The sequence below is a fragment of the Balaenoptera borealis genome (assembly GCF_965194805.1).
Source record: "Balaenoptera borealis genome assembly, chromosome: 15".
NCBI classification, from domain to species: domain Eukaryota; kingdom Metazoa; phylum Chordata; class Mammalia; order Artiodactyla; family Balaenopteridae; genus Balaenoptera; species Balaenoptera borealis.
In genome coordinates, this window is record NC_138871.1 from 9,202,908 (window position 1) to 9,230,094 (window position 27,187).

The following is a 27,187-nucleotide window of genomic DNA, read 5'->3' on the forward strand; positions in this document are numbered from 1 at the left end:
GAAAGAGAATGGAAGCCGGGATGAATCTCACTTTATTGGCTTCGGGGCCCGGATGTATTATTGCACCAACAGGTAAAGGATTGATTACTCTGTTCCATTTCTCAGAGGACTCGCTGAAGTCGCCCAGTGCCTCCTACTCCCTCACGAGTAATTTAGAAGTTAGTTTAATTTCCAAACATTTGGAGATTTCTCAGAAATCTTTCTGTTATTGATTTCTAGTCTAATACTGTAATGATAGGAGAACATCCTTTATGTGCTTTCAATTCTTTTAAATTTGTGCAGGTTTGGAGTTTTTTGGTTCAGATTATCTTGGGAAATGTTTCTTTTGCACCCGAAGAAAATGTGTCTTCTGCTGTTGTTGGCTGGAATTTCTATAAATGTCATCAGGTCAAGTTGTTTGATAGTGCTCTTCAAGTCTTTTATAAATTTGATAATTTTCCTGATAATTTTCCAACTACTTGAGTTGTGAAGTTGTCTATTTCTCCCTTCAGTTCTATAGATCAGTTGATAGATCCGCACAGTCAGGAGGGTACTATGGCAGAGAGGCTAGAACGTTTGCGTGGAACTGGAAGAAACATTTTATCTCTTTAAATTTACTCTAGAATGCATGGACGAAATGGAAATCACTACGTATCCCAGCAGGCCTAGTGGCACTCAGGACAAATGCAAACAAGGGAATCCAGGCATTCGGCCACGCCCCTTTCCTGAGTTGGCAAGGCAAACTGGTGCTCAAGCCAGCCAATCGGTGAAATGCTCACCTGCGGGGGCGGGGACTCGACGAGAGCCAATAGGACGTGAAGCAGGTGGTTCCATGGGCCAATGGCTTGGAGGACGGGGCGGGCTTTCGATGAAGGGAAGGCAGTGGGAAAGATGGCGGTGGCCTTGGAACCCTCTGGGTGGTGGCAGCGGTGGCGGCGGCGTTTGTCGGCTCGGGATGGGTCCAGGATGTTGCTCCTTCTCCTTTTGTTGGGGTCTGGGCAGGGGCCACGGCAAGTCAGGGCGGGTCAAACGTTCGAGTACTTGAAACGGGAGCACTCGCTATCGAAGCCCTACCAGGGTGAGGCGCCGGGGGCGAGGTGGTCGTGCATGGGGAGAGCTTCGGGACCTGAGCTTGTCCGTAGAGGCGGGGGCGGTGAAGGGCTTCATGGCCCCCAGGATGCTGCCGGCTGTGGGTGGGGGCACCGGGGGCTCTCGCTGTGTTTGGGAGCCACGGGTACGAAGGGCAGGGGCCCGTTTACCCTCCTCCCACCCCGGAGTTAGCCCTGGAAGTTTCCAGCAGGTCGAAGCGGGCTCTCGGATGCCACTAGCGCCGGGCCTGGAGGAAGGGGAGCTTAGAGTTGGACAGGAGGAATGTGGGAAGGGGAGAGAACTGCGACCGATGGGAGTGATTGAGGGCCACTAGCAGTGAGCCGGGCTCCGGATGGAGCTGTGGATGTGCTAGAAATAAAGCAGGCGGCAGAGCTAGGGTAGAACTTGGCCGGACTGAGAAGATAAAATTCTGCTGTCAGTTAAGACACCTGTTCTTCTCCAGTCCAGGAGCCCTATTGATGAAAGAGGCTGGTTAGCTTTGCTCTGTGTAGTGTTCGTAGGCCACTAGGCACAGCTTATCAACCAGAAAATTTACATGGTTAGCTACAAAGAAGACCAAATCAGTGTAGATGGCTTAATTAACACAAGTCTGTTTCCCCACTGGAGGATATGGGAACAGCAAACAAACAGAATCACAAAGTGCAAGAGTATATACACTGCTGCTAAGGGTGATTATTTACTTAGCAGATGCATCCAGTGCCTTCTCGTTGCTAATACTGTGGGTTATACAGACACAAAGTTCTCACTCTCAAGGGGCTGATAGTCTGAGGTAAGGGGAAAAGTAGCTTCACGCTTGGATTGTTCAAAGAAAGAATGTGATTAAGCCCCAGAGCCCCAAAGGGTCAAGCTCTTTTGGTATAACTGGGGAAATTTTTTTATTTCATGGTGCTAAAATTTACTCACATACAAAATGGGGAAGAATGGATCTGAGCTATGGCTACTGTGGCATGGCTAAAGTGACAGCTCTGATGTGCTCTGGGGTCTTCACCTGAGAAAGTCTTTGTGAAAGGAAACTGTAAAGATGGTAAGGAGTTGAGATGTAATGAGTGACAGAAGACGGGAGATTGAGTGACATGAAAGGGGAAAAAAAGGTGATGACACCAGCTTTCGGAGGGTCCATGGTGGCTTTCCGAACGGGTTGGTGTTGAAGAGAATGAACTGATCTACTTCCTCTCCGTAGGTGTAGGCACAAGCAGTTCCTCCCTGTGGAATCTGATGGGCAACGCCATGGTGATGACCCAGTATATCCGCCTTACCCCAGATATGCAAAGTAAACAGGGTGCCCTGTGGAACCGGGTGGTAAGAATCTTTCTCCCTCCTGTGTTGCTGACCCAGAAAGTACTAAAAAGTTCACCAGTGGCATACTGACTTAATTTCACTGTCTATCCCACTATTCTGTCTTCTGTGGCTATCAAGGATTTTCATTTCAGAGATTATCATGACCTTCATAATGAAATCAGATATTCAGGGAGGTGCTCTGTTGCCCTAAGTATAACAAATAATCAATTTTGATTCTATTTTCTGAAAATAGAAAAATAGCAGTCTTTAATTCCTGATTGACATGATAGTGTTATTTTGGAGGTTAATAAGTTAACTCATGTTTAATTACTTTGCTTTATGAAATAGAAGACTGCTCTTTTAAATTTATCTCAAGCTTCATCCCAGTAACACCCCCCCCCCCTTGTTATTTCCCTTTGAGTCGAATTTTAAATTTTATTTTCGTGTAAAAGCCACTTTGAGCCCTTGGTCATTTTATTTGTCCTTCTTCTCTGGGCCTTTTCTAGCTACATTGTCTTCCTTGAGGTATGGCGGCAAGAAGTGAATGCAGTATTCCTGGTGTGGCTGCACTGTGATTTTGTACAAGTGTAAGATGATGCTTTCTTTTCGGTTTCCAGGGCTCTTTCTAAATCTTTTATGACCACTTTTAGGAGTGACCTTGGCATCCTTTAACACTTTCTCATGGGTTCGCAGAAGCTAAGAACTTACTTGTACATGGCTTTTATCATTAGTTGTAGACAAGTGAATCTCAGAAAAGGAAACGATTTATTTCCCCTGTTCATTTTGTGTGGCAGAGAATTCTAAAGGAGCAGCGGGATGAGAAGTTTCTGCGTGGAGCTGTTTGCACAAGCTGGCCCCTTATCCCAGATTGCAGTGCTGAACTCGGTCTTGGACAGAATGCAGGGCATTGTGTTCTGGTAGAAGAGGTGAAGGGCTGGCAGTTGAAAGACTTGGGTTCTCAGTCTAGCTGTATCACAGACCCACTGTGAGCCCTGGCAGTTATTTATCCTCTCTCAGTTTGCAGTTTCTCCAGCTGTTAAATGAGCTTCATAATATCTGTTCTACTTGCCCACCAGGGTTATTGTGAGAATAAAATAAGGCAATAGACATGAAAAAGCTTTGGAAAGTTAAAATGGTTACAGAAATGTGCTGTTGTTTGTTACACCTCTGTTACAAGTTTCACTGATACAGGTCTATGGATTATAAATGATTGTGTCCAAGACTTTGCTGCTGTCTTGCTAGCTGTCTCTACGTAACCCTTTTATGTAGCAGTGATTCTAGTGTAGGATCTAGTTATCTTGCCCTTTTTCAGATTCTCTGATACCTGTATTTTTGGTATTTGACTCTCAGAATGAGCTTTGGCATTGTTTCTGAGTTATTTGAGTAGGATGGATTTGTTTGAGCAGTTCTCAAATTTGGCTGTCCACTGGAGTTGGTGGCTGGGTCCCACCCCCAGAGATTCTGAAATAATTGGAATGGGGTGCAGCTTAGACACTGGGATTTTTAAAAGCTCCCTAGGTGAATCTAATATGCAGCAAAGTTTGAGACCCACTGTTAGACATAGCCCTGAGCAAAACTGTGTAGCATTGCGCTACACAAGGCCAAGGATAAATGGCAGGCACCTCTTGGCTCAGTGTGAACTTCTGTGGCCCTACCCTCTTCCCAGGGGCATCATACCTACCCATTGGCTATGGGGCAGCTTCCTGCCACTGAATTTCACTCTTGCTGTGAAATCTAAATGAAATAGCAGAAGGAGGAGAACCCCGAATGACAACACAGGGATTGGGCTCATCAGAGGAGGGAAAGCTATTGGAGATTTCAGGGTTGTTTGGTGAACTCAGGAGTATCCACACCCCTTTTATTTTTGACTACGTACTCCTAATACTAACACTTTTGGAAGATTTCCCAGAAATTAAAAATGAAAACTGAAAATAATCTAGCAGTATGTTGCTCAAGAGCCAGAACAATCTTTTTTTTTTTTTTGGCCACGCCGCGAGGCTTGTGGGATCTTGGTTCCCTGACCAGGGATTGAACCCGGGCCCTCGGCAGCAAAAGTGCAGAGCCCTAACCACTGGACCGCCAGGGAATTCCCCAGAACAATCTATTTGGAGGGCCTTTGGCTGAACCCCACTGGTCTATCTGCTCTTCCTTCCCTTCTTTCTTCATGGTGAACTTTAACCAGGAGCCTCTGCAAAACAAATACCCACTCTGGTTTGAAAGTGGGTTGAAAGTGGTTGAAAGTTTTCAACTATTTAGAACACTTAACCATCCACTTACCTGCTTCTCCATTTTTACAAGGTTTTGATACACAATTCAAAAGAAGAAAAACAAGAGTCTGTTTGGTAACCACCTCCTTAAATGTTTTTCCACCAGAGGCTGTCCCTGTGCTGGGGGTGGTGGTGTTCTCCTTTGGTGCATTTGTGCTCCTTGGCCGTGGGCTTGAGGTTGGTGGGGGCATAGCTTACCCCTTCTCAAGGGAACTCTGGGGTGCCCCTCAGCTTGGCATAGGGCCAAGTCTAGCCAATTAGAGTTGTTTATAGCATCTGCTAATTATTCCTGGAGACCTTTGCGGAATGACTTAGCTTATCTTTTTCTTTTGTAATGAATGGGGCTTTGACCCTTTTTGAAATCCAAGCTTTTTAGAGTCTTTCTGTCAGAGGGGTGATCTTAAGTTGCAGATGAGTGTTAATTAATCAGCCACCTCTGCTCTGTAGGCTGAGATCCTTTGCTGGGTGGATGTAGAATCACAGTGCTCTAACACGAAGTTCTCTTGTCTTTTCCAACTTTGGAGTGCTATCCTGTTTCTGTTGGGAGATGGTGAAGATAATGGGGAGGTTTATTCACTTTTCATATTAAATATCATATACAGTTGAATGGCTCAATCTGTTTAATTTTACCACACAAACACTTAGGAAGTCTTAGATCTCGGTTTTACCCCTTAGCCTCACGTCACCTGCGTTTGTGTTTTCCGAGTCTGTAGACTGTGCATGAGGGCCTGAGGGCTTCGCGTTTCATGTTCCTCATTGATTCTAGGGTCTTATTCACTTTAGCCATGTTTCCTGAGAGACTGGGAGTTGCAGGTGCACTTCAAAATCCACGGACAAGGGAAGAAGAACCTGCACGGGGATGGCTTGGCGATCTGGTACACGAAGGATCGGATGCAGCCAGGTACTGGGACCCTGGGTTGCTCTTGTGGGGTGTGTGACAGACCTGCTTTTTTGTGTGCCCTCTTTTTGAGAAGGGCGCGTCTCCACAGTGCCAGCGGTTTTCCCTCTCCCTTGACGTCTGTAGATAAAGACTGGCCTGTCTAGTCTCTAGAATGGGGTCTGAGTCCTAAAAGCAGCTGAACTTGACTCATCCTGGGGTGATTTCTTGCTAATTGGTAACTTCCGCTTTCCCTTTGAAACCTCCTGGCCCGTTGGCCGGAGGAAAGCACTGCCTGTCCCGAACTCTGACATTGGGCACGCTGGTTTCTTCTGGGCATGCATAGTGACCGATCTCAGAACTCCTGAGTCAGCAGAAAGGGGAAGAGTTATCTATTTTTCCTTGTTGTGCGGGAGCCACTGCTCCAAGTTATGGCAAAACTCAGCCTGATTTGACCTGATCTCTTCTGCAACAAGAAGTGGAAACTTGGGAATTCAGTTCTCTCAGGGGTGTAGTCGTCACCAAGTGTTTGTGAAGCAGAATTCTTTAGGGGTGCCTTAGCAACCAGTTTGGATCAGGGAGCAACTGGGGTGCTAAACAGGGTGGCGCTGGCCTTCTCTCTTTCCCCGCCTTTAATGACAAACAACTGCAGGTGCTTACTGGGTGCTTGTTACAGGCCGTGCCCTTCACTGGGTGCTTTTACAGCTGTTTCCTCATCTTAAGGAGAGGCTGGGGAGTCTTTTGAATTTCACTTTTTCCTCTATCATAGTGATGTATTATTCCTTTATCAACTCTTGGCTTTATTTCACTGTTCATCATCTGTTCTCTCTCTCTAGGGCCTGTGTTTGGAAACATGGACAAATTTGTGGGGCTGGGAGTATTTGTAGACACGTATCCCAATGAGGAGAAGCAGCAAGAGGTAATGGCAAGTGTCAGAGCTTAGGTCAGCTGCCCTGACGTCACAGCCCTTTGCCTTAGGAATGTTGTTCAAGAGGAAACAGAGGGGAAAGAAAGTGAGGGGTTCGGTTCTATTTTCTTCACTTGCTGAACTTCAAGAGTTAATGTCTATGTCAGGGTTTTTTCTAGATAGAGCTGTTTATGGTGCACAGTCTTGGGAATGGCTCTCACGAATGGGGGCTTTTTCTTTAGTGTTAACAGTGTGCTGTCTTGTGCACGTTGGGAGCCCCTAGGCTTGAGCATGCGTGGCTGGTTGGTGCTGTGGCTCCTAGGCCAGCACAGAGCAAGCTGAATTTAGGTACCTCCACTCCCCTGACGTCCTGTATCACTGCTGAGCTCTCTTCTGCAGCTGCTCCCCCTTGCCAGCATCCTTTTCTTCTTCCTCTTCTCAGAGGACTGCACAGCAAGTCTCCTCTCCTCTAGGAAAGGCTGTAAAAAGAAATTGATGAAATCTCAGCATTTTGTTGAAACCCAGTATCTGGCTGTTGGCAGAAGCTTCTTTTTGTTAGCTGACCCTGAGTGTTCTTAAGTACTGTCTTACACTAGCAACAGGTCTGTGCTCGCTCTGTGCCTAATGGCCCTGAGAGCAGATGGTGGGAAGATGATTAGGACACGTTGTTGCTGGGTATCCTGTTGCTAAATAATACTTAGCAAGAAAGGCAGGATTAGGAATGGAGGCAGAACTTACTTTACTTTTTTCCCCAAAAGTTCCTTATGAAAAATTTCAAACTTGTAAAAAAATTGGATGAACAGATCATTGTATATACAACACCCAGATTCAACAGTTTTTCACATTCCCCACAGAGTTCTGCTTAGAGGAAGTGGAAAGTGAGACCTGAGTTAGGAGAGGAACCTTTGTTGTGGGTCACTTATAGACTTGCTTCTCCACGTTGCTTCTGGGCTCTTCTTCTGTCCATCAGACCTCAAGCACTTTCAAGGTGCCAGGCCCTGGGAATTAGCGAGACCAGCACAGTCCTTGCACTTAGGAGCAGGGGTGCTGATGTAGTAGTGAGGGTGCTGATGGGGGTGCTCCGGGGGGGCTATAGGAAGACCCAGCAGGAGCATCTAACCTGGGGTGGGACGGTGGTGGTGGGGACAGTGGTTGGGAAAGACTTCTTCCAGGAAGTGACATTGACGTTGAAATCTGCAGAATTAGGAACCAGTGCAGAGGGAAAAGCCATGTGTTAAGGTGATAAAGTTAGAGAAGGGAAAGTGGATGTGAGGGGAAAAAGGGGGGTCAGAGAGAGATGAGGGTAGAAAGAAAAACAGGGCCCTCGGTCTCGCCATGTTCCAGGGCTGCCATTCACATTGCATTCTTTGCTGCTAACACTCTTCCCTCTTGAGCAAGTTAACTGGCCCGTGAGATTGAGCAGCGTCTCCTTGGGTGGTTGGTGGCTTGTCTCTTTAGACCGGCAGCAGAGCAACCTGAATGTCGGTGACTCGTCCTCACCGTGCACATTGTGGGGCGGGTTCTGAAGGGTGGTGTGTCTGTTGGGGAGTCTGGGTTTCTAAGTATTTTAAGGGGGTAAGTGCATTAAAGGATTTTAGTGAGGGGAATGTCATGAGAAGGTTTGCAGTCCCGCTGAAGAAATAGTGGTGGTAGTTAGAAATACATCTGAATAAGAGGTGTGGGCTTCAGGGCTTGACTAGAGTTTTAAACGTGGCTCCCTGTTTCTCCCAGAAATAAATTGTTCAAACTCTTTTAGCTTCCATTTCTCCATCAGATAGGAGTAATTCTGGTTGAGAGGGCAGATCTGATGGGCCTCATTTTGTAAGGAGAGTAGATGTTAATCAAAAAAATTAGTTTCAGATGGTAAAAATCGGGACTTCTTTTCTGCCTTACTCCCAGCTGCACTTGGAATTACCTGGAGAGCATTTAAAACTATTGATGTCCAGGCCCCGAGCTCAGAGAGCCTGATGCTGTTTGTCTTAGGTGCAATCTGGGCAACCTTACTTTTTCAAAGATCTCCAGGTGACAGTCCCATACATAACCAGGATGAAGAACCCCTGGATCAACGTCAGGTCATTGTTTCCTTATTATTTATTAAACAAATGTATTTATTAAAACTAAATTTAAAAAAATCGAATAAAAGCAGTTTCTGTTTTTTAGTGGCTGTTATGTGCCAGATACTTTACAGTTATTATTTTGATCCTCATCAAATCTCCTTATAGTCAGTATTATTTTTCCCATTTTACCAATGCATAAACAGAAGACTGGAGAAGTGTCTTGTCTAAGGTGACAGCCAATATAAGGTGGAGCCAGATTTTGAACACTGGTCCACCTGATTCCACAGGCTGCACTTTTAATTATGGTGCTCTGCCACCTCCCATCCGTTTTTTCCTTATGCCAGGATGATTTCCTTGAGAACGGAGGTATTCATTCTTGGAGTGATCTCCTCTGCAATTTCAGTTCTCAGAGCTTATGCTCAGTGCAGAGAGTGGAGAAAGTGTACTCCTCTCTACATCCCAACGACCTGGTACTGTCTCAGAGGGTGAAGTCAAATGTGTTTTGTTAGCGGCATGGTTTTCTTTGACATCATACTTGAAGGTGCCAGGCATTGTTTTAAGTGCTTTTACATGTCTTACCTATTTATCCTAACAACCCCTTGGGGTAGATATTATTATTATCCCTACATTATGGGTAAGAAACTGAAGTACAGAAAGGTTAAAAAAAAACTCATCAGTGACACCCAGGTAGTGGGTTTGACTCCAGAGACTGCAATCTCTTTATTTTGCTTTATTATTTTGAGCTCATAAGGAGAGGGTGACAAATATAGTACCTTTTGAAAATTTGGAAACGTTGTGTGTTGAAGGTGTGCTGGACGAGGAGGAGAAGGAGCAGGCAGGACGGGCTGTGGAGCAATTCAGCAGCTCGCTCAAGGCAGTGGTAAAATTGTCTCTCTGGTTTCTTGTTTCCTTGTCACCAGAGTGCCCTTGACCTCGTTGCTCTGTTCACTGTCTACCACATTTATTTATGAGGAAATATTGGGAAAATACTAGCAACATTAATGCATCTGAGAAGAGGGTGAGGGAGTTTAGGATTTAAGTTGTGTTTAGGCTTGGCTCCCTGAAATCAGGACATGTTGTTCAAAATCACATAACCTCTGTTCCCCCATGAGCAATATAAGAATTGTTGTTTAGGTAAGTCAAGAGCTTTAGTATTTGAAGAACAGGGTACCACCTGTGCCACAGTGAGATTGTCAGGCCATAAATGGCTGTTAAAATGATGGTTGAAGAAATAGAAAATCTGGATAGATTGAATTGGTAATTAAAAAGTGACTCACAAAGGAAAGCTCAGGCCCAGATGGCCTCACTGGTAAATTCTACCAAACATAAGGTAGAATTAATACCAGTTCTCAAACCCATGTGAAAAATCAAAGGAGCAGATGCTAACCAGTTCATTCTTTGAGGGCAATATTATCCTGATACCAAAGCTGGATAAAGACATCACAAGAAATGGAAAGTACACACTAATATCTCTTGTGAGTATAGATGTAAAAGTCATCAACAAAATACTAGTAAACCAAATCTAGCAACATATAAAAAGGAGTATACACCATGTATAAATACACTGTATTTATGCTAGGAATTCACAATTGGTTTAATATCTGAGCATTAATATGATAGACCATATTAATAGAATAAAGGACAAAAACCATATAATCATATAAATAGATGTAGAAAGAGTATTTGACAAAATTAAATACCTTTTTATGATAATAAAAATACTCAACAAATTAGTAATAGAAGGGAACTTCCTTAACCTGAGAAAGGGCATCTATGAAAACCCTACAGCTAACATCATACTTAATTGTGAAAGACTGAATCCTTTTCCCCTAAGATCAGGAATAAGGCAAGACTATCTGCTCTTGCCTCTTCTATTCAACATTGTACTGGAGGTTCTAGTCAGGGCAGCTAGTCCAGATTGGGAAGGAAGAAGTAACGATTTCTCTTTGTAGATGATGTGATCTTATCTATAGAAAATCCTAATGAATTCACAAAAAGCTATTAAAACTAATGAATTCAGCAAGGTTATGGGATATAACATCAACATACAAAAATCTATTGTGTGTTGTATGCTTTCATTGAACAATCAGAAAATGAAAGTAAGAAAACAATTCCATTAACTATCGTCAAAAAGAATAAAATACTTAGAAATAAATTTAACCGAAAAACTTATACTCTGAAAACTATAGAGTATTGTTGAAAGAAACTGAAAAAGAGCTAAGTCAGTGGAAAGACATCCCATGTCATGCATTGGAAAATTTTGTATCATTAAGATGGTGATACTCCCCACATTGATCTACAGATTTGAGGGAATCCCTATCTTTCAAAAGCCTAGCTGGCTTCTTTGCAGAAATTGACAAGCTGATTCTACAATCAGTATTGAAATTCAAGAGAACCAGAATAGCCTCCTCTTGATTAAAGAGGAGCAAAGTTGGAGGACTCACACATCCTGTATTTAAAACTTACTATAAAGCTACAGTAATAAAGACAGTGTGGTACTGGCGTAAGGATAGACATATAGGTCAATGGAATAGAATTGAAAATCCACACATAAATCCTCACAATTAAGAACAAGTGATTTTTGATAAAGGTGCCAAGTCCATTCAATAAGGAAAGAATCATCTTTTCACCAGATGGTGCTGAGACAACTGGATATCCATAGGCAGCATAATGAAGTGTTTCCCTACCTCACACCATACACAAATGTTAACCCAAAGTGGATCAAAAACTAAACGTGAATCACCAAAATTAAGAAGTTTTATACTTTGAAGGACACTATCAAGAAAGTGAAAAGACAACCCATGGAATAGGAGAAAATAAATGTGAATTGTATATCCGATAAGGGACTTGTAATAGTTCCTTATATATTCTAGGTACAACTCAGTAATTAAAAAGACGGCCCAAATGAAAAATGACCAAAGGATTTGAATAGATACTTCCCAAAGAAGAGATATAAATGGCCAATAAACACATGAAAAGATGCTGAACGTCATTAGCTATTAGGGGCATACAAATCAAAACCACAGTGAGAAAAAAAAGACCACAGTGAGATGCCACTTTATATCCACTTGTCTGTCTAAAATAAAAAAAACAAATGATAACAAGTTTGGTAAAGATGTGGAGTAATTGGAACCTTCATACACTGCTGGTGGGGATGGAAAATGGTACAGTTGTTTTGGAAAACTATTCCATAGTTTTTCAAATGGTTAAATGTAGAGTTTATATGATCCAGCAGTTCCACTCCTAGGTATATACACCCAAGAGAAATAAAAACATGTCTACACAAAAAGTTACATGAATGTTCATAGCAGCATTATTCATAATAGCCAAAAATGGATCCAACTCAAATGTCCATCAGCTGATGAATGGATAAACAAAATATATCTATACAATGGGATATCATTCAACATTAAAAGGAAATGAAGCATTGATACGTGCTTCAATGTGGATGACCTTTGGAAAGATGCTAAGCAAAAGAAGCAAGTCACAAAAGACCACATATTGTATAATCCCATATATAAAAAACGTTCAGAATAGGCAAATCTATAGAGACAAAGTAGATGAGTGGTTGCCAGGTGCTGAGGGTTGGGGACTGGGGTGGGGAGAGTGCACAGGGTTTCTTTTGGGGGTGATGAAAGTGTTCTACAATTCATTGCGGTTATCATAATCTTACCTGTGAACATACTAAAACCCATTGGATTATAGATTTTTTAAAAATTAATTAATTTATTTATTTTTGGCTGTGTTGGGTCTTCGTTTCTGTGCGAGGGCTTTCTCTAGTTGCGGCAAGCGGGGGCCACTTTTCATCGCGGTGCGCGGGGCTCTCACTATCGTGGCCTCTCTTGTTGCGGAGCACAGGCTCCAGACGCGCAGGCTCAGTAGTTGTGGCTCACGGGCCTAGTTGCTCCGCGGCATGTGGGATCCTCCCAGACCAGGGCTTGAACCCGTGTCCCCTGCATTGGCAGGCAGACTGTCAACCGCTGTGCCACCAGGGAAGCCCCCGAATTATAGATTTTAAATAGGTGAATTGTGTGGTATGTGAGTTACATCTTGGCATTGCTAACTTTTTACAATGTTGATTAAAACACAACCTGATCATCTTTTCTTGGCACCAGGAAGTCATCAGCTGATGGTCATCCGTTTCTCAGGAGAACCCAGATGTTGGTGAAAAGTTGCAGAGAACTCAGTAGCAGTCTTGGAGTAGGAATGTCTTCTCTCAGTTGAAATCAGAGTATGGTGGCAAGAGACCTTCCTGGAATGAGAGCCCAGAAGTGCAGCCCTTTGCAGCCTTGGCCCTCATTCTTCCCAGTGAGACCTTCGGGCCTCACCCCTGGAGGCAGAAACAGCTGGTTGGAAAGTGGTGCGAGCAGCTCACTGCTCTTCTCAGATCAGGCCAGCTTGGAAGTCTAGTTTGAGGTGCTTCCCATATTTTTTTAATGTGATGATTGTTTTTCCTCTTTTGAAACTGGAAGAAAATTAACAATAATACACCATTCCAATTGAAAAGCACATTCCCTCAAATCTTTATGTTGATGAAGACACTAATCCCTTTTGGTGTCTTTATTGTTGGTGGACAGAATTTTTACAGTATTAAAGGAACTCCATAACTTCTTAAATTCTCTTGTTGTTATACTACTTGGATGTGACTTAGGTTTTTTTTTTTTTTTTCTCAGTCCTTGGTGAGGCAGTGTTTTCTAAGAGACACTCCTTTGGAATCTAGGTCCAGCAAGCTCTCAGATGTGATTAGGCAGTGAGGCTGAGCTTCATTGATGAGAACTAGTTTTCAGGGGAAGTAGAAATGTATGGCTTTCTGGTAGATTTGAATACAATAGGATTTTACATACAATGTCAGGAGATTCATGGGTTCCCCACAGTAGAACTATAGACAAGATCTCCTATTCCATAGAGTTAACAAGAAGTATTCACATACTACCATAATGGTGGTTAGCAGTGAGATTAAGGTGTTGCGTCTTAGGCTGTGTTCTATATCTTGGCCCTTGTAATCTGGGTAGGTGGGCTATGAACTTCAGTGTTTGGGGCATACCTCGAGTTTAAGGTTTCCTGATTTTACAGTACTCTATTGAAGTCCCCACATTACATGGTTTGGGTTTGTTCTCGTTGGGGATCACAACTAAGATAAATGGGATTAAAATCATTCTGTGAGTTTAAGAGTTCATGATAATTAATGTTCACGTATGTGAAGCTCTTCCAGGCAGTCAGCTGGCCTGGAGGCTGCACTATTCCGTATCCTCCAGTTGAGGAGCTTTGAGACTTGGAGACAGAGTCACAGCTAGTCTAGTTTAGTAGGAGTTTGGGGGCTTATGGAGCAGGGGCCTTCTCATGCTGCTTAATCTCACTGATGTTACCCATTCTAAGTAGGATGGGTATTGCTCAGTTAACCAGCCACCTCTTTCCAGATTCCTGCACAAAGGGTTAGTTGGATGAAGATTACTGTAGGACCAGCGACTTAGAAAGTTTTGAAAGTCTGAAAAGTGTCTGTCTGGGAAGTGGCAGTGAGTGTGTTCTGTTGGTGAGCCAAGGGGAAGGTCACAGGGAGGTGTGAAGGGAGGTGCTGTAGAAGAGGCATTTGTTTTGTTAATTCTTATTTTTATGTAAAAGCTCATTACAGAAAAATCAGAAAAGACTAAAACAAAAACAGAACTATACACACCTTTTTAAAAATGAAAACATTGCATCATATTTAACATACTGTTTTTTTTAAACCTTTTTTTAATTTAGAAATTTTTTAGACATAGAAAAATTGAAAGTGTGGTAAATACTAGATTCAGATTAATCATTAAAATTTTTTAAATTTTGATATAATTTCAGACTTACAGATAACTTACAGGAATGCAACAAAGAATTCCAGAATGCTCTTCACCCAGATTTCCCAGAATGTTAATGTTTTAGTACATTGGCTTTGTCCTTTTCTTTTACGTGTATATGTGTATGTTTGTCTGTGCCTGTGCTCATGCCTGTGTGTGTGTGTGTGTGTGTGTGTGTGTGTGTGTGTGTCTGACCTCATGCATATGTGTATATTTTTTTCTGAACTACTTAAGAGTAAATTGCCTTCATCATGTTTACTTAATCCTAAATTCTTCACTTGTTTTCCCAAAACACAGTGATAAAAATCAGGAACTTAACATTGATAACGATATTCTTATCTAATCTATTGACCTTATTCGATTGCACCAGTTGTCCCCACTGTGTCTTTTATAGCAAAAGAAAACCCCAGATCCTGTGTTGCATTCACTTGTCATATCTCTCCTTTCCTTTAATTTGGAGCCATTTTCCAGTATTTCTTTGTGTTTCAGGGTATATTAGAGACTTTGGTTTTTTGTTTGTTGGTTTGCTGGTTTTGGTTGTAGCTAAGTATATACCAACCATTGTTCCATACTGATTGATCTTGAGAGCAGTGTGGCAATGATTGAGCCAGGGCTCTGAGGCCAGACTACCTGGTTTCAAACCCTGCTTTCACTACTTAATACCTGCATTATCTTAAACAAGTTTTCTTAACTGTGAAATGCAGATACCAGTACTACCTCTTAGGGTTGTGGGAATTAACGCATATGTGTACATTACTGAGTACAGTGGCTGGCACAGAGTAAGCTCTCAAAAAACGCTAGCTATTCATATTCACACTACTAAGTGACATTCCCAGGGACGTTTTATCGACATCTTGGCAGTAGCCGGTGTGGCTCTGTGCGCTCCCTCTCCCCTCCCACCCTCCTTTTTTTCACATCTAGGTTCCAGGGAGCAAACTTGGCCAGCTTCCTCAACTGCACTGGGGTTTAGGTTGGTAAACCTGCTTTAAGAGAGTGGCTCCTAGATGCTGGTTCATAGACTCGTATTGGTTGGTTACAGAGTTTCACTGGTTTAAGAATAGGAACAGTGAAGTGACTTTTCATAAATGCGAAATGTTTTATTAATTATTTATTATAAGATTATATAGTTCTTTCTTTTTTTGCTTTAAAATGTTCTTTTCAAAAATGATGTTTATTGTAGATGGTTGTCCTGTCATTCATTATTATATTTTAATATATTTAGTAGGCAAAAAAAAAAAAAAAAGCAAGAAAAGGCAAACCTATTAATCCCAAAAATATGTTTAGAGATTTTAGTGGTCCATGACAGCCAGTGGTCTGGGAATTACTGCTCTGAAAGACATATGTTTGGCTTTGTGTCTATATATGAACACCTGTGAACAATATATCTAAAAATTCATTAATTTGGTCATTGGTTGAATGAACATTTATTGACTCCCTTCTGAATACCAGACACTGTACTAAATGCTTTACATATTTCATTTCATCTTCATAATTAACCCTGTGAGCTGTGTATTATTCTCCCTGCTTACAGTGAGGAAGTAGAATCTCAGAGAGATTACACAGGTGTTAGTGGTGTAACTGCATTTAGAACCCAGGTCTCCCTGATTACAGAGCACCGTGTGTGCTCTTTTTTACACCTAGTGGTTTGCAGCCTATGTGCTTTGCACCTGTGGAATTTTAGCATAGGATCCACACAACCACAAGTTCATGAGTCTCTTTTCAATCAAGTTATGCTGGAGGTGCAATACCGTGTGGAGGGCCTTGTAGTACAAAAAGTTGAAGACATCTCCCCACCTTTCCGACATCAACCATTTGGACAATAGGTGGGAGTTCCTAATTTTTGATGACTCTTAAATTAGGAATGAAACTACCACCTTTGCCGGAGTCAGGGTGATTCTTCTGCCTTTGGTTCTGGCTATATATAGGCTGCTTCCCAAGGAAAGAAAATTAGCTGCTGTGTCAAATGAGTGGGTACCCAAGGAACCCTTCAAGAACTCCTGACTGGGCATAGAAGTTAAGATGACATTTAAAGACATCGTTAATGTGAGGTGTAAAGTGGAAGGCCAAGTCAGGAGTTGCTGAAGTAGACAGATTCCAGCTCCAAAGCTGTGGGACTCTGTCTAGGGCAGTATTTCTTAACTTTGGCTGCACATCCCAGTCGTCTGTGGTGCCTCTTAAAAAATACATAGTCCCGTGCCCCATTCTAGACCTACTGAGTGAGGCTCTTTGACTGCGGGACCCACGTGTACGTGCATTTGAAAAGCTCCCCCAGGTCATCCTGAGGCCCAGCTTGCCTCTGGCTGATACTGGATGATTGGCTGCTTCACCAGCCTTGGGAAGAGTAAGGCCCCCTTAGGTTAAGGATCGCTGTCCTAGGCACTCCCTTGAAAGTTACAACTTCAACGTCTGATCACAGGTGCTGGGGTTGATAAATGAAGCAAGCCTTGGGATCATCAGAGCTCACGAGGGCATTTTCAATCTCTTCTTTCCCTAATTGTTCACTGAAGTTACGGGCTTTCTTGTCAGAAGCCCATCTCTGTAAACTGCTGATAACATACTCAGGATTCCCTTGTCCTGAATGATAGTTGTAGAAGAGTAGTTTTCCAGCAGTTTAATCATCCTCTGATTCATTTCATACCTTTCTGTAGTCCTGTACATATGCCACCAGTGGCACAAGAGAAGAGCAGCTGCTCTGAGGCTCACCCAGACCCTTGCTGTGGCCTGTAGGGGGCTGGTGTGAGCTGGCTGCCTCCTCAGCTCACACCAGCCCCTTCTTCACTGGCTGGGTTGAAGACACCCCTGTCATCTTCCAGTCCTTGAATATGCTAACCTCATGCTTCTTGTGCCCTCAGAGTTTTTGGTGGAGTCCCTCTAACTACTTGGGTCTCAGCTCAAATGTTGTCTCCTCAGAGAGATGTTTCCTCATCAGTCTCTATTGTGTTACCTATTTTATTTTTATCATAGCATTTATCAGTCTCAGATGGTTTTATTTACTTACTTATTGTTTGTCCCCTCCACTTTAATGTCAGCTCCATGAGAGCAGAGAGCAGTCTGCCTATCTTGTTTGCCATTGAGCTCCTAGCATCTGGGACTGTGCCTGGCTCGTAATAGGTGCTCACTAAGTATTAGCGGGCAGTAATGCTTTGGGTTCTACACCTTTGCCCACACTTCCTGTAGGGCAGGGCCGAGCTGAGCTTGTACAGGTATCTCTTGTTGCTAGTAGCTTAGAACTGTAGCAGTTTTCTGGAGCGAAGCTAAACATGCTTGAACCTTGTGATTTTTCTAAGTCTGTCCTGCTGCAACGTTCCCACAGAGCTTTTTCTTGCCCACGTGTTGTCGGCTAGAATAACTGGAAATATATGTCCATAAGGCTCAATTACAGAGTAAATGATCCCTTTGGATTAGAGTTAATTTGATAGCCTCTCAAGTGGTGGGATTTTTGTCTTCTGGGCAAGAGCTATATCCTGAGATCCTGGGCACTAAAGGACATCTTGAATTTGGAAGAATTTAGCCCTATTTATCACTCCTGTCTCTCCCCTTGCTAAAGAAATACTGTAGTCTGGGTACAGACCAACTCATGGCCTGACTTTTGGACTGTCAGAGACATGTGAGGCCTGCTTGGAGAGTGTGATACTGTGTGTTTTATAAAGTTTCAGAGAGTTTCAGGACCCCATGTGGGTTAGAGGGGTCTTCCTAGTGGACCCCTTTGAGAATCTCATGATAGCAGCAGACCCTCTCCTTAGAAAGTGTACAAACACCTGTGCATATAGTTTTGCCTGTAATTTTGAGGGGTATGAGGACTTGCGAAATGCCTTCCACAGACCCTAAAATTCTGTTTGGGGATTTAGATTGGTTTGCTCATCCACCACAGCTGGGTCATAGCTCTTCCATGGCTGTTTCTTTCTGACTTGGTCTCCTGTCTTCTGTGCCCTCTTTTGTTTTTATAATAACCTGCTGGACCCCCTCAGGCCCAGAAGAGGCGATATTCTCCCGGAGTCCAGGTACTCAGTTCTTGACCCACCAAGGCCATCCCGTACTCCCTATGTGTCCATCCAACATTTGCTACTGTTTAGAATCCGTGTGGCTGTTGTCTCAGGAGTCACCAGTCTCTGATTTCTACTGCATCTTCACCTTGCATGTTGATTGTTTAGGACAATGAGGGATTCACCAAAGAAGTGGCATGTCTCATGTTTCCTGTCCTTTCATCCCCCTGCCTCTCTGCACTGCCTTAGCACTGGGCTTGTTCTGGAATGGTTAGCTCAGCATTTCTAGGAAAGAATTTGCTCCACGAGCCTATTGGAGAGAGAGGGCCTCTGAAGTAGGTGGGAAAATGGGTGGCATATGGGGAAACTTTCAGTGGGAGAACCTTGCCCTGAGTATTAGTGGGAGAAGTTATGTGTGGTGAAGCTTAAATGGGCTGGATGGTCTTTTGACTAAGAATAGTCATCTGTGGCTGGAGAACACCACCTTGCAGCCTGGTTCTGGCACTGCCCTTTCTGAGTCCTAATCCATTTAGCATCATATGCTTATAGAATTTTAGGATTTGAAAGGTGCTATCCTGAATGGAAAGATTTCCCTGATTGAACAGGTATTTTCGGAATACCTCTGTGTGCAAAATACTTGCCCTGGGGGGGAAGGGATGGAGCTAAGGTGGACACATGCAGAGAGGCATAATAAATGATTTTTCTCTTCAAGAAGTTGACATGGCAATTACACACACACACACACACACACACACACACACGAAGAAAAACAACAGTCTTGGGTAGACTGTAACTGCCAAATGGCGATCTTTGGGAGGACTCCAGTCAGACTCCAGAGTGTCAGAGGGGCCATTTCAGACCCACCCAGATGGGTGCAAGGAGGATTCCTGAAGGCAGGTAGAGAGGTCAGTCACTTCTGGGCCATGTCCCTCGAGTGACCATCTCAGTGTGGGTTCTCGGGGGCTGCTAGTGATGAGACAGAGTGGTTGTCTGTTCTGCTGTGAGGAGCTCAGCTTTATGTGCAGAATTCCTGATGCTGTTTGCACAGGTGTTCCTAAGAGTACTTCCTCACCGTTCTCTGCTTTTCCTTCCCTGCTTTCCCAGCGGGTTTTCCCCTACATCTCAGCCATGGTGAACAATGGCTCCCTCAGCTATGATCACGAGCGGGACGGGCGGCCTACAGAGCTGGGGGGCTGTACGGCCATTGTCCGCAATCTCCATTATGACACCTTCCTTGTGATTCGCTATGTCAAGAGGCATTTGACGGTGAGTCCCTGTTCTGGACCTGTTGGCGATATGGGCTGTCTCGCTCCCGCTTCTGTGGCCTGGCCCTGATTTATCTCTTCTTTTTATTCTAGATAATGATGGACATCGATGGCAAGCATGAGTGGAGGGACTGCATAGAGGTGCCCGGTGTCCGCCTGCCCCGCGGCTACTACTTCGGCACCTCCTCCATCACTGGGGATCTCTCGGGTACTCACACGTGCGCTCCTTACTTGCCCTGACTGAGGTCACATCTCGATAGGCAGCCCGGGTGAGGCTTCTCAGAGGGGAGAGCCAGCCAGGCAGAGCTCTGGCAAACAAGTGCCCTGCGAGCGCTTATCTTCCTGCATTCTCATGTCCAGATCCCTTAAAAGCCCAGGCCGGGGGTTATCTAGCACGGTTGTCTTCGGGAGATGTTTGGTGCTAATGGAAGGCAGTGTTTGCCTCTACATCAAGCCAGCTCTTCCAGCCTGTGTTTTGAGTTTTGTGCTTTCCTATTTCTTGTGTCTCTTTTTATAGTCAGGTTCCTGTCCTTTCACCTAATGTGCTTAGTTCCCTTTCTCTTTTTTTTTTTTTTTTTTTAAACATCTTTATTGAAGTATAATTGCTTTACAATGGTGTGTTAGTTTCTGCTTTATAACAAAGTGAATCAGCTACACATATACACACGTTCCCATATCTCCTCCCTCCCGCATCTCCCTCCCTCCCACCCTCCCCATCCCACCCCCCCAGGCGGTCACAAAGCACCGAGCTGATCTCCCTGTGCTATGTGGCTGCTTCCCACTAGCTATCTATTTTACATTTGGTAGTGTATATATGTCCATGACACTCTCTCACCCTGTCACATCTCACCCCTCCCCCTCCCCATATCCTCAAGTCCATTCTTTAGTAGGTCTGTGTCTTCATTCCCATCTTGCCACTAGGTTCTTCATGACTTTTTTTTTTTTTCCCTTAGATTCCATATATATGTGTTAGCATACTGTATTTGTTTTTCTCTTTCTGACTTACTTCACTCTGTATGACAGACTCTAACTCCATCCACCTCATTACAAATACCTCCATTTCATTTCTTTTTATGGCTGAGTAATATTCCATTGTATATATGTGCCACATCTTCTTTATCCATTCATCCGATGATGGACACTTAGGTTGCTTCCACACTGGTCAGAATGGCCATCATCAAAAAATCTACAAACAATAAATGCTGGAGAGGATGTGGAGAAAAGTTCCCTTTCTCTTAACAAAGCTTTTCCTTGACTCTGTCCTCCCTCTTCCGACCCCCAGACTCTCCTTTGTGCTCAGACTTTTGAATGTGTTGTATGTGCAGATGCTTGTGTTTCCAAGACATCCACCTCTGTAAATTTACCACCATGGTAAATGCTGCACTCAGGCCTGTGTCTCTGCCGTGCTCTTAGCAGAAGTATTTTTGTAAAAGCTCCTTCTGTTTCTTTGCTGTTCTGTGTGCTTGCTGTTTGTCCTCTCTTCAGCTTGTTTGACCAATTACTCTGAAACCCCTGCCTTCCTTGACTTATGTGGCGTTAGCAGTACCGGGCTCTTCTACTGTTCTCTCTCCTCTGGATTTTCTTCCTACTTGTTTCCGATGAGAAGCTTCTTTTATGTGCTTATTCTCTCCCTTGGCTTTAGCATCAATCATAACGTCTTTTCAGAAGAGGTAAAGAATTAAACTTTTGGTTCTTTTGATATAATGTATTATGAATGAAGCTAGGAAGAAGTAGAACTTTCTTCTGGCAAGAAAGAAAGGCAAATACCCATCTGAAATGGGCAGCATCCACTCAGTTTCAGCCATTGTTGCCGATAGAAAATGTGGGCTCAATGAGGCCATGTCTTCTAGTTTTTCAAGAGACGCTGGAAATCTGGATTTTTTTAATGAAATCTGATTTTGTAAATCCTGACAACTAATTTTTTTTAAAAAAATCAACCTTATTGAGATATGCTTTCCACATAACAGAAGTATATAGTGTGAAGAATTTTGACAAATATTTACATATATGTAACCACCATCCCAGTCAAGATACAGAATGTTTCCATCAGGGAAAAGTTCTCTCGTGCCCCTTTGCAGCATTCCTCCCTTACCTTGCCTCCAGGCAATGATTGATCTGCTTTCTGTCACTTATAAGAGATTAGTTTTGGCAGCTAGTTCTAAATACTGTGCAGGTAGGCCAGAGCTGTGGGACATCTTACCTTGGCACAGGTAAAGGGAGGCACAGGCTGGAGATCTTTGCTATGGAATCTTGTTATGCGACTCAAGTTGAAAGAGGTATCCCTGTCCACAAGTTTCCTTTGAGCTTGCAGGCTTCTGGGACCTGCTCAGTTAACCTCCTGTTGTACTTGTCAGTGGGAAGTTGTTCCCAACTGTTGGAAATGGCCAAAGAGAATAATTTTTTGTTTATCCTAAGGAGTCCTTTGTTCTAAGTTCTTGGTGATAATGCCTAGGTTAGTACGTCCATGTTCTCCACCTGTAGGATACCCCTAAATACAAATTGCGTCTTTCTATTAAGGCCTTTCTTGTTAACATCTTAACTTGTTTTGCTGTGGATTATTGGAAATGCTGAGAAAGGACACATCACAGCATCCCAGCCTTCGATGCCCCTCCATTGTGAGGAGGATCACTGTGGCTCTTTATCCTGTCCCATGGTTTAATCTCAGTCCTGGCAGAGAAAACGTTTTGTCTAATTGAAGGTAAATCCAGTTTTTTTACCTGGGGGTCTGCTAAAGATTCTAAGAGTCCAAGCAGCTGTAAATGCCATCCTGATAATAGAGATGGCAAGAAATCCAGTCTGCAATAACCAACCTAGTAGCAATGAGCACCCCTAGCACTCATGTTTGTGGTCTCTTTATACGAATACCAATGCCAAGAGGAACAAGAGCTTCTTGGGGATTTGGCTAATGCCAGGTCTAAGGTAGGAAATACAGGCTGAAAACTTCTAGAAAAGCAAGGAAGATGCCAAAAACTTCTGGGTTTGTGTAAAAGGACTTGGGAGCCAACTTCAGTAGGCTCCCACTGGATAACGTTGGGTTGGGTTGAGCATCAGTAAGAGATACAACTTCAGTGTATTGAGACACGTCAAGTATGTTTGACTGTCTGAATTTATAATGTTACTTTAAAAAAGGAGAGGGAAAAAAAAAAAAAAAGGAGAGAAAAAATTGAGTCTCTAACTTCTTCATCCTTCTCTGGTAATTAATAGTGAGATTCAGGGCCACAGTTACTGCAAGGAATTAGGCACAGTCCAGAAGGGAAGTGTGTTCCAGGCCAATAGCTGTGCCCTGCTCATGGCCCATTAAACAGCTGCTGGGAGGCCCTCTCCTGTCTTGCTTGTGTGTGTTGTCCATGTTAAAGGGAAGCTGTGGGGCTGCTGTGTCTCCTTTCACTAGAAGGTTTTACGTGTGATGGGGGGTTCTTGTATCATCTCTAAATTTTATTTTATTTTTACTTATTTATTTTTATAACATTGACTTTCCTTTTTTATATTTATTTATTTATTTATTTATTTATTTATTATGGCTGCATCGGGTCTTAGTTGTGGCTCGTGGGATCTTCATCGCAGCATGCGGGATCTTTCGTTGTGGCGCGCGGGCTTCTCTCTCTCTAGTTGTGGTGTGCGGGTTTTCTCTCTAGTTGTGCACGGGCTCCAGGACGTGTGAGCCCTGCAGCTGTGGCCCCGCAGCTCCAGAGCACGTGGGCTCTGTAGTTTGCAGCACGCCGGCTCTCTACTTGAGGCGCGTGGGCTTAGTTGCCCCGAGGCACGTGGGATCGTAGTTTCCCGACCAGGGATCGAACTCGCATCCCCTGCATTGGAAGGCGGATTCTTTACCACTGGACCGCCAGGGAAGTCCCTCTCTAAATTTTAAAATTATATAGGTAATGCATGCTTGTTGATAAAAACTATAAATACAGGATAATGTAGAATATTCCCTGTTCTTTGTCCTTATTTTTAGATGAGAAACAGAAGTTTCAGTTATTTTTTTTCAGGTCACTGTTTGTTAGCTATGGATTAGAAGCTTGAACCGAGACACTCTTTTCAGGGTGGCTTGAGTAATCCTTGTTCTCTTTTTCTTTAGACAACCATGACGTCATTTCCCTGAAGTTGTTTGAGCTGACGGTGGAGAGAACCCCAGAAGAGGAGAAGCTGCATCGAGATGTGTTCCTGCCCTCGGTGGACAACATGAAACTGCCCGAGAGTGAGCACGGGGGATCCTGGGGAAAGGCCCCATGGCCCGTGAGGAGGTTGAGGGCTGTGGGGGTCTGGGGTGACATGCAGTACAGCTGGCGGGGCTGCCTCTTTTCGGGGTTCTTCTCCGAAGCACTTGGAGCACTTGCCCCTGCTTTCTCACTTGTCTCCGTGTTACAGATGAGCAGACTGTGGGCTGTTTAGGTTTTAAATTGCGGCATCCGGAAAGGGAGAGTCTGAGCTCTAGCTCCCAGAAATGGGGACTTGATAGCTTGTTGGTTGGTCCTTCCCACTGGGCGGGCTCCCTCATTCTGACTTGCTTCTCTCTTGCTTCCTTAGTGACAGCCCCGCTGCCGCCCCTGAGTGGCCTGGCCCTCTTTCTCATCGTCTTTTTCTCTTTGGTGTTTTCCGTATTTGCCATTGTCATTGGGCTCATACTCTACAACAAATGGCAGGATCAGAGCCGAAAGCGCTTCTACTGAGCCCTCCTGCGACCACGACCTCTGTGACTGTCACCCAGGAGTATGGGAGGAGCAGGCACCGGCCTGAGCACATAGCCAGGCGGGTCTTCTCTCGTCTCCAGCAGCTGGTCAGGGACTCGGTTCTGTCACTGGAGCTTTGAGTGCAGGGACGCTGCGTTCCCATGGTCACCTATGAGGATGTCTAACTCTGGATCAGGAAGCCCACCCCTCCGGGCAACGCTGCTGTGATGTGCCTTTCCCCACAGTCCTGCCACTTGTGAGCGAAGAGGGATGGAGAGAACATAGGCTGTCATGATGCCAAAACCACTGGAAAGAGTTTCATAGCCCAGGCTGCCTTGTTGTTGGGCTCAGAGGACCCTCGTACTTCATTCTTAAATCTGCAAAGACTGGAAAACTGATAACTCCTCATACCTTCCAGCCATCCATCCACTGGTTTTTGCTTTTTGTCTAAGCCTCTCTCCACCTGAGGAGCTTTCCTTGGAAATCTGGATGGAAACTTCTTCCCTGCCTCGCCTTCCTCTCCCTCCATTCATTGTCCTCTGCAGATGCAACCTGAGCTGGAAAAGACACCTGGCTGCCTCTCTATTGGGGCCTGGGGCTGCAGAACAAACTTGAGTTTCACTGACCCTCATTAGGTGGCTGTAGGGAGGGGGCATTCTGCTGGGGCTCACTGCTCTAGCCTTTGTTCCTGCGGGTGGATCTTGGTTCTGTTGGTGTGTTCATGACCCTCGCAATTAGGTCCCTTTAGGCCCTCAGCCAGGTTTGGCTGAAAGCTGGTGTGCAGGTCAAGAGAAGCTTGGGAGACGTCACGGATGCAGTGGGACTAACTGTGAAACTGACTGCTCCACGTTTTGACGCCAAAAGCAACATCTGTCACATGATCTGACCACGTGGAGATGTTTCTGGACTCTGGAGCCCGCTTAGCTGCATGTTTTGTGTTCATCATAATTTTTGGAATCCTACTTAGAGTGTTCAAAATGTAAGGAAACTTTCTTCTTATAGCCTGAGCTTGGATACTCCCCAAAGAGGAAACCTGGCTTCTCCTTCTTAACGGACAAGGAATGGTTGTTGTAAATCTGGAAGCAGTAGACCCCCGTCATCTGTGCCTGGAAGAGTTCACTGTCATTTGAGCAGCCGAGCCTGAGTGTCCTCCTCTGTGGGTCAGCCCTGATTCCACTGCCTTACATGATGCGGGGTCACGTGCTGCTCACCTGTCTGCCCTGTGATTCCATTGCTAACAGGCCGGAGGCTCCCTGGAGGGCTTGGACTCTGAGCTCTCCTAGCCCTGTGCTCTGTAGCCTGAGGGAAAGTCTCAACATGGCTGATGGAAACCAAACATGAACTCCTGAGTGGCCTTCCTTTTACGGGTGGGTTTGGCTGAGCCTTAAGCCATCCACTCTTGCCCCGCCTTCTGGGTTGGGAAAGCCCGCTGCTCAGCCCTGAAGGAAAGGAGGGTTACCTTGTCTGGCTGTGGGTTTCTGTTGTCTTCAGCTTTCTTGTATCCTTCCCACAGGCGGTAGTGCTCTCGTGCAGGTGGGATGACAGTGGGACCCTCCTGACCTCCCCCCACGGCAGAGCGGCTCCAGAGTGCCAGAGGGTCAGCTGGGGCCCCGGGCTTGACTTTCGGACCAGGTGGAACTGAGAAAGCAAGTGGCTGTTCTGTGTTTTTGAGTTCCGGGGGAGATTGGCTAGACCCCTGTAGTGGGAGGACGCCGGTGGGCTCGTGAGCTGGCCCGGGCAGGGGTGCAGGAGGGGCAGCTCAGCGTGGAGATCGTCACACTTGTGGCTTTTGTGTGATTCTAGCTCATGAGGTCCTTGAGGCTCTGTGAAGAGGGTGGGGAAGACGTGAAATGCAGTCCCCCCGACCCAGGCCGGCCTCAGAGCAGTGTGTGGTGCAAGGAAACAATCTGACTAGCGTGGTAGGTTCTGCCCTGGCTCTTCCCTTTTGTTCTAGAAACACATGCTTCCCATCGTGAGTGGGGCCGAAGGTCGATCTGGGCGCTGGAGTCCCAGCCGTGTCCCAGAGGAGGGGGCCACCTGGTCACGTGAGGGGTGAGAGCGGCGGCCTCGGCTGGCTGCTTACCCCGCATGAGCCACCTTTCCTCACAGATGCCCTTCCTTGCCTTCTGTTTTCCTGTGACGTCAGGGCCTCTTAGAGTAGAAGAGTCCCTGGAGACTCGAGGAGGTGCGTAAGGGTGACATCATTCCCCATCCTTGTGAGTCTTGTCTGAGAGCCTGGCGTTTTCAGCCTTTCGTGGTGTTGTCAACCCCCTCAAATTACAGGGTGGCTCCGTTACAAAAGTTGTTTATTTCAGTGGAAAATTACAACTCTGCCCTCCTTGTTGGAAGTGGCCTGAACAGAATGGTCAGAATATCCCTAGTCCCCGGAAACAAGGAACTGGTAGGAAGGCCAAGGGTAGTGCTGTGGATGGGCAGGAGAAAAGCCTGGCAGACGCGGGGGAATTAGTCTGGTGGGGCTGGAAGTTCTGGGAAGATAGCTTGCAGGTGATTTATGTGTCCCTGGAGGAGTTTCAGCTTATGGCCTGTTGTAGATTTCAGGTTCTGATGGGGAGTGGTGAGGTTGGAAGAGTTGGCGTTGCTGGTGTTTAGTGAATTGATGATATTGGTGTATATTTGAATGGGAGCATTCAGCCGAAGTTCAGGCTTGACCCAGCTCATGGCCAAATAGTTCTAGAGAGAATAGGCAACAGTTAGCCTGAAGTAGCAACCTGAGGGCTCTCTCTTGGGTCATCCCGAGAGCAGCTGTGCCTTTTCCCGTGTCTCCAAGGTTGTCACTCACCGGAGCTGAATAGATAAAGTTGAACAGCAGAAGCCCTATAAGCAGTATGATTGAGATGGCTATGATTTTGAAGCGGTAGCGTTTCCAGAAAACATGGATGAACCTTGCAATGGGTGACCGAAACCACATGAGCAAGGTATGGGTGCGTCTGTCCAGGAGCAGAGATGGC

General features: G+C 44.8%; 2 protein-coding genes across 5 annotated transcripts in view; one reads left to right on the top strand and one right to left on the bottom strand.

Annotated features, from left to right (window-relative positions):
• The first annotated feature begins 834 nt into the window (after positions 1 to 834).
• Positions 835 to 25,554, top strand: LMAN2L (lectin, mannose binding 2 like). 4 transcript variants are annotated; one of them, XM_082357124.1, is made up of 9 exons: positions 835 to 1,057; positions 2,270 to 2,388; positions 5,418 to 5,535; positions 6,348 to 6,430; positions 18,269 to 18,301; positions 19,388 to 19,549; positions 19,642 to 19,756; positions 23,627 to 23,746; positions 24,076 to 25,554. In XM_082357124.1, the coding sequence occupies exons 1-9, from the start codon at positions 871 to 873 to the stop codon at positions 24,216 to 24,218; spliced, it is 1,080 nt and encodes a 359-aa protein (XP_082213250.1). In that variant the 5' UTR covers positions 835 to 870; the 3' UTR covers positions 24,219 to 25,554. The 4 variants fall into 4 exon arrangements, with proteins under 4 accessions (XP_082213250.1, XP_082213251.1, XP_082213252.1 ...); XM_082357126.1 differs by lacking the exon at positions 835 to 1,057 and adding an exon at positions 1,094 to 2,180; XM_082357125.1 differs by lacking the exon at positions 18,269 to 18,301.
• A 134-nt stretch (positions 25,555 to 25,688) lies between these two features.
• The window catches only part of FER1L5 (fer-1 like family member 5), a 341,943-nt gene continuing 340,444 nt past the window's right edge, over positions 25,689 to 27,187 (bottom strand). Inside the window, exons 52-53 of the mRNA XM_082356503.1 lie at positions 27,019 to 27,166; positions 25,689 to 26,909 (exon numbers count right to left, since the gene is read on the bottom strand). Of these exons, the coding sequence (XP_082212629.1) occupies positions 26,682 to 26,909; positions 27,019 to 27,166 (376 nt within the window). The 3' untranslated portion in view covers positions 25,689 to 26,681. The remainder of the gene's footprint in view (positions 26,910 to 27,018; positions 27,167 to 27,187) is intronic.

Bases quoted from the DNA above. Each gene is read 5' to 3' on its own strand.
- LMAN2L (XM_082357124.1), top strand. From the start codon at position 871: ATGGCGGTGGCCTTGGAACCCTCTGGGTGGTGGCAGCGGTGGCGGCGG. The intron at 2,389-5,417 runs GTAAGAATCTTT...TATTCACTTTAG, and splicing joins GTGCCCTGTGGAACCGGGTG to CCATGTTTCCTGAGAGACTG. The intron at 5,536-6,347 runs GTACTGGGACCC...CTCTCTCTCTAG, and splicing joins GAAGGATCGGATGCAGCCAG to GGCCTGTGTTTGGAAACATG.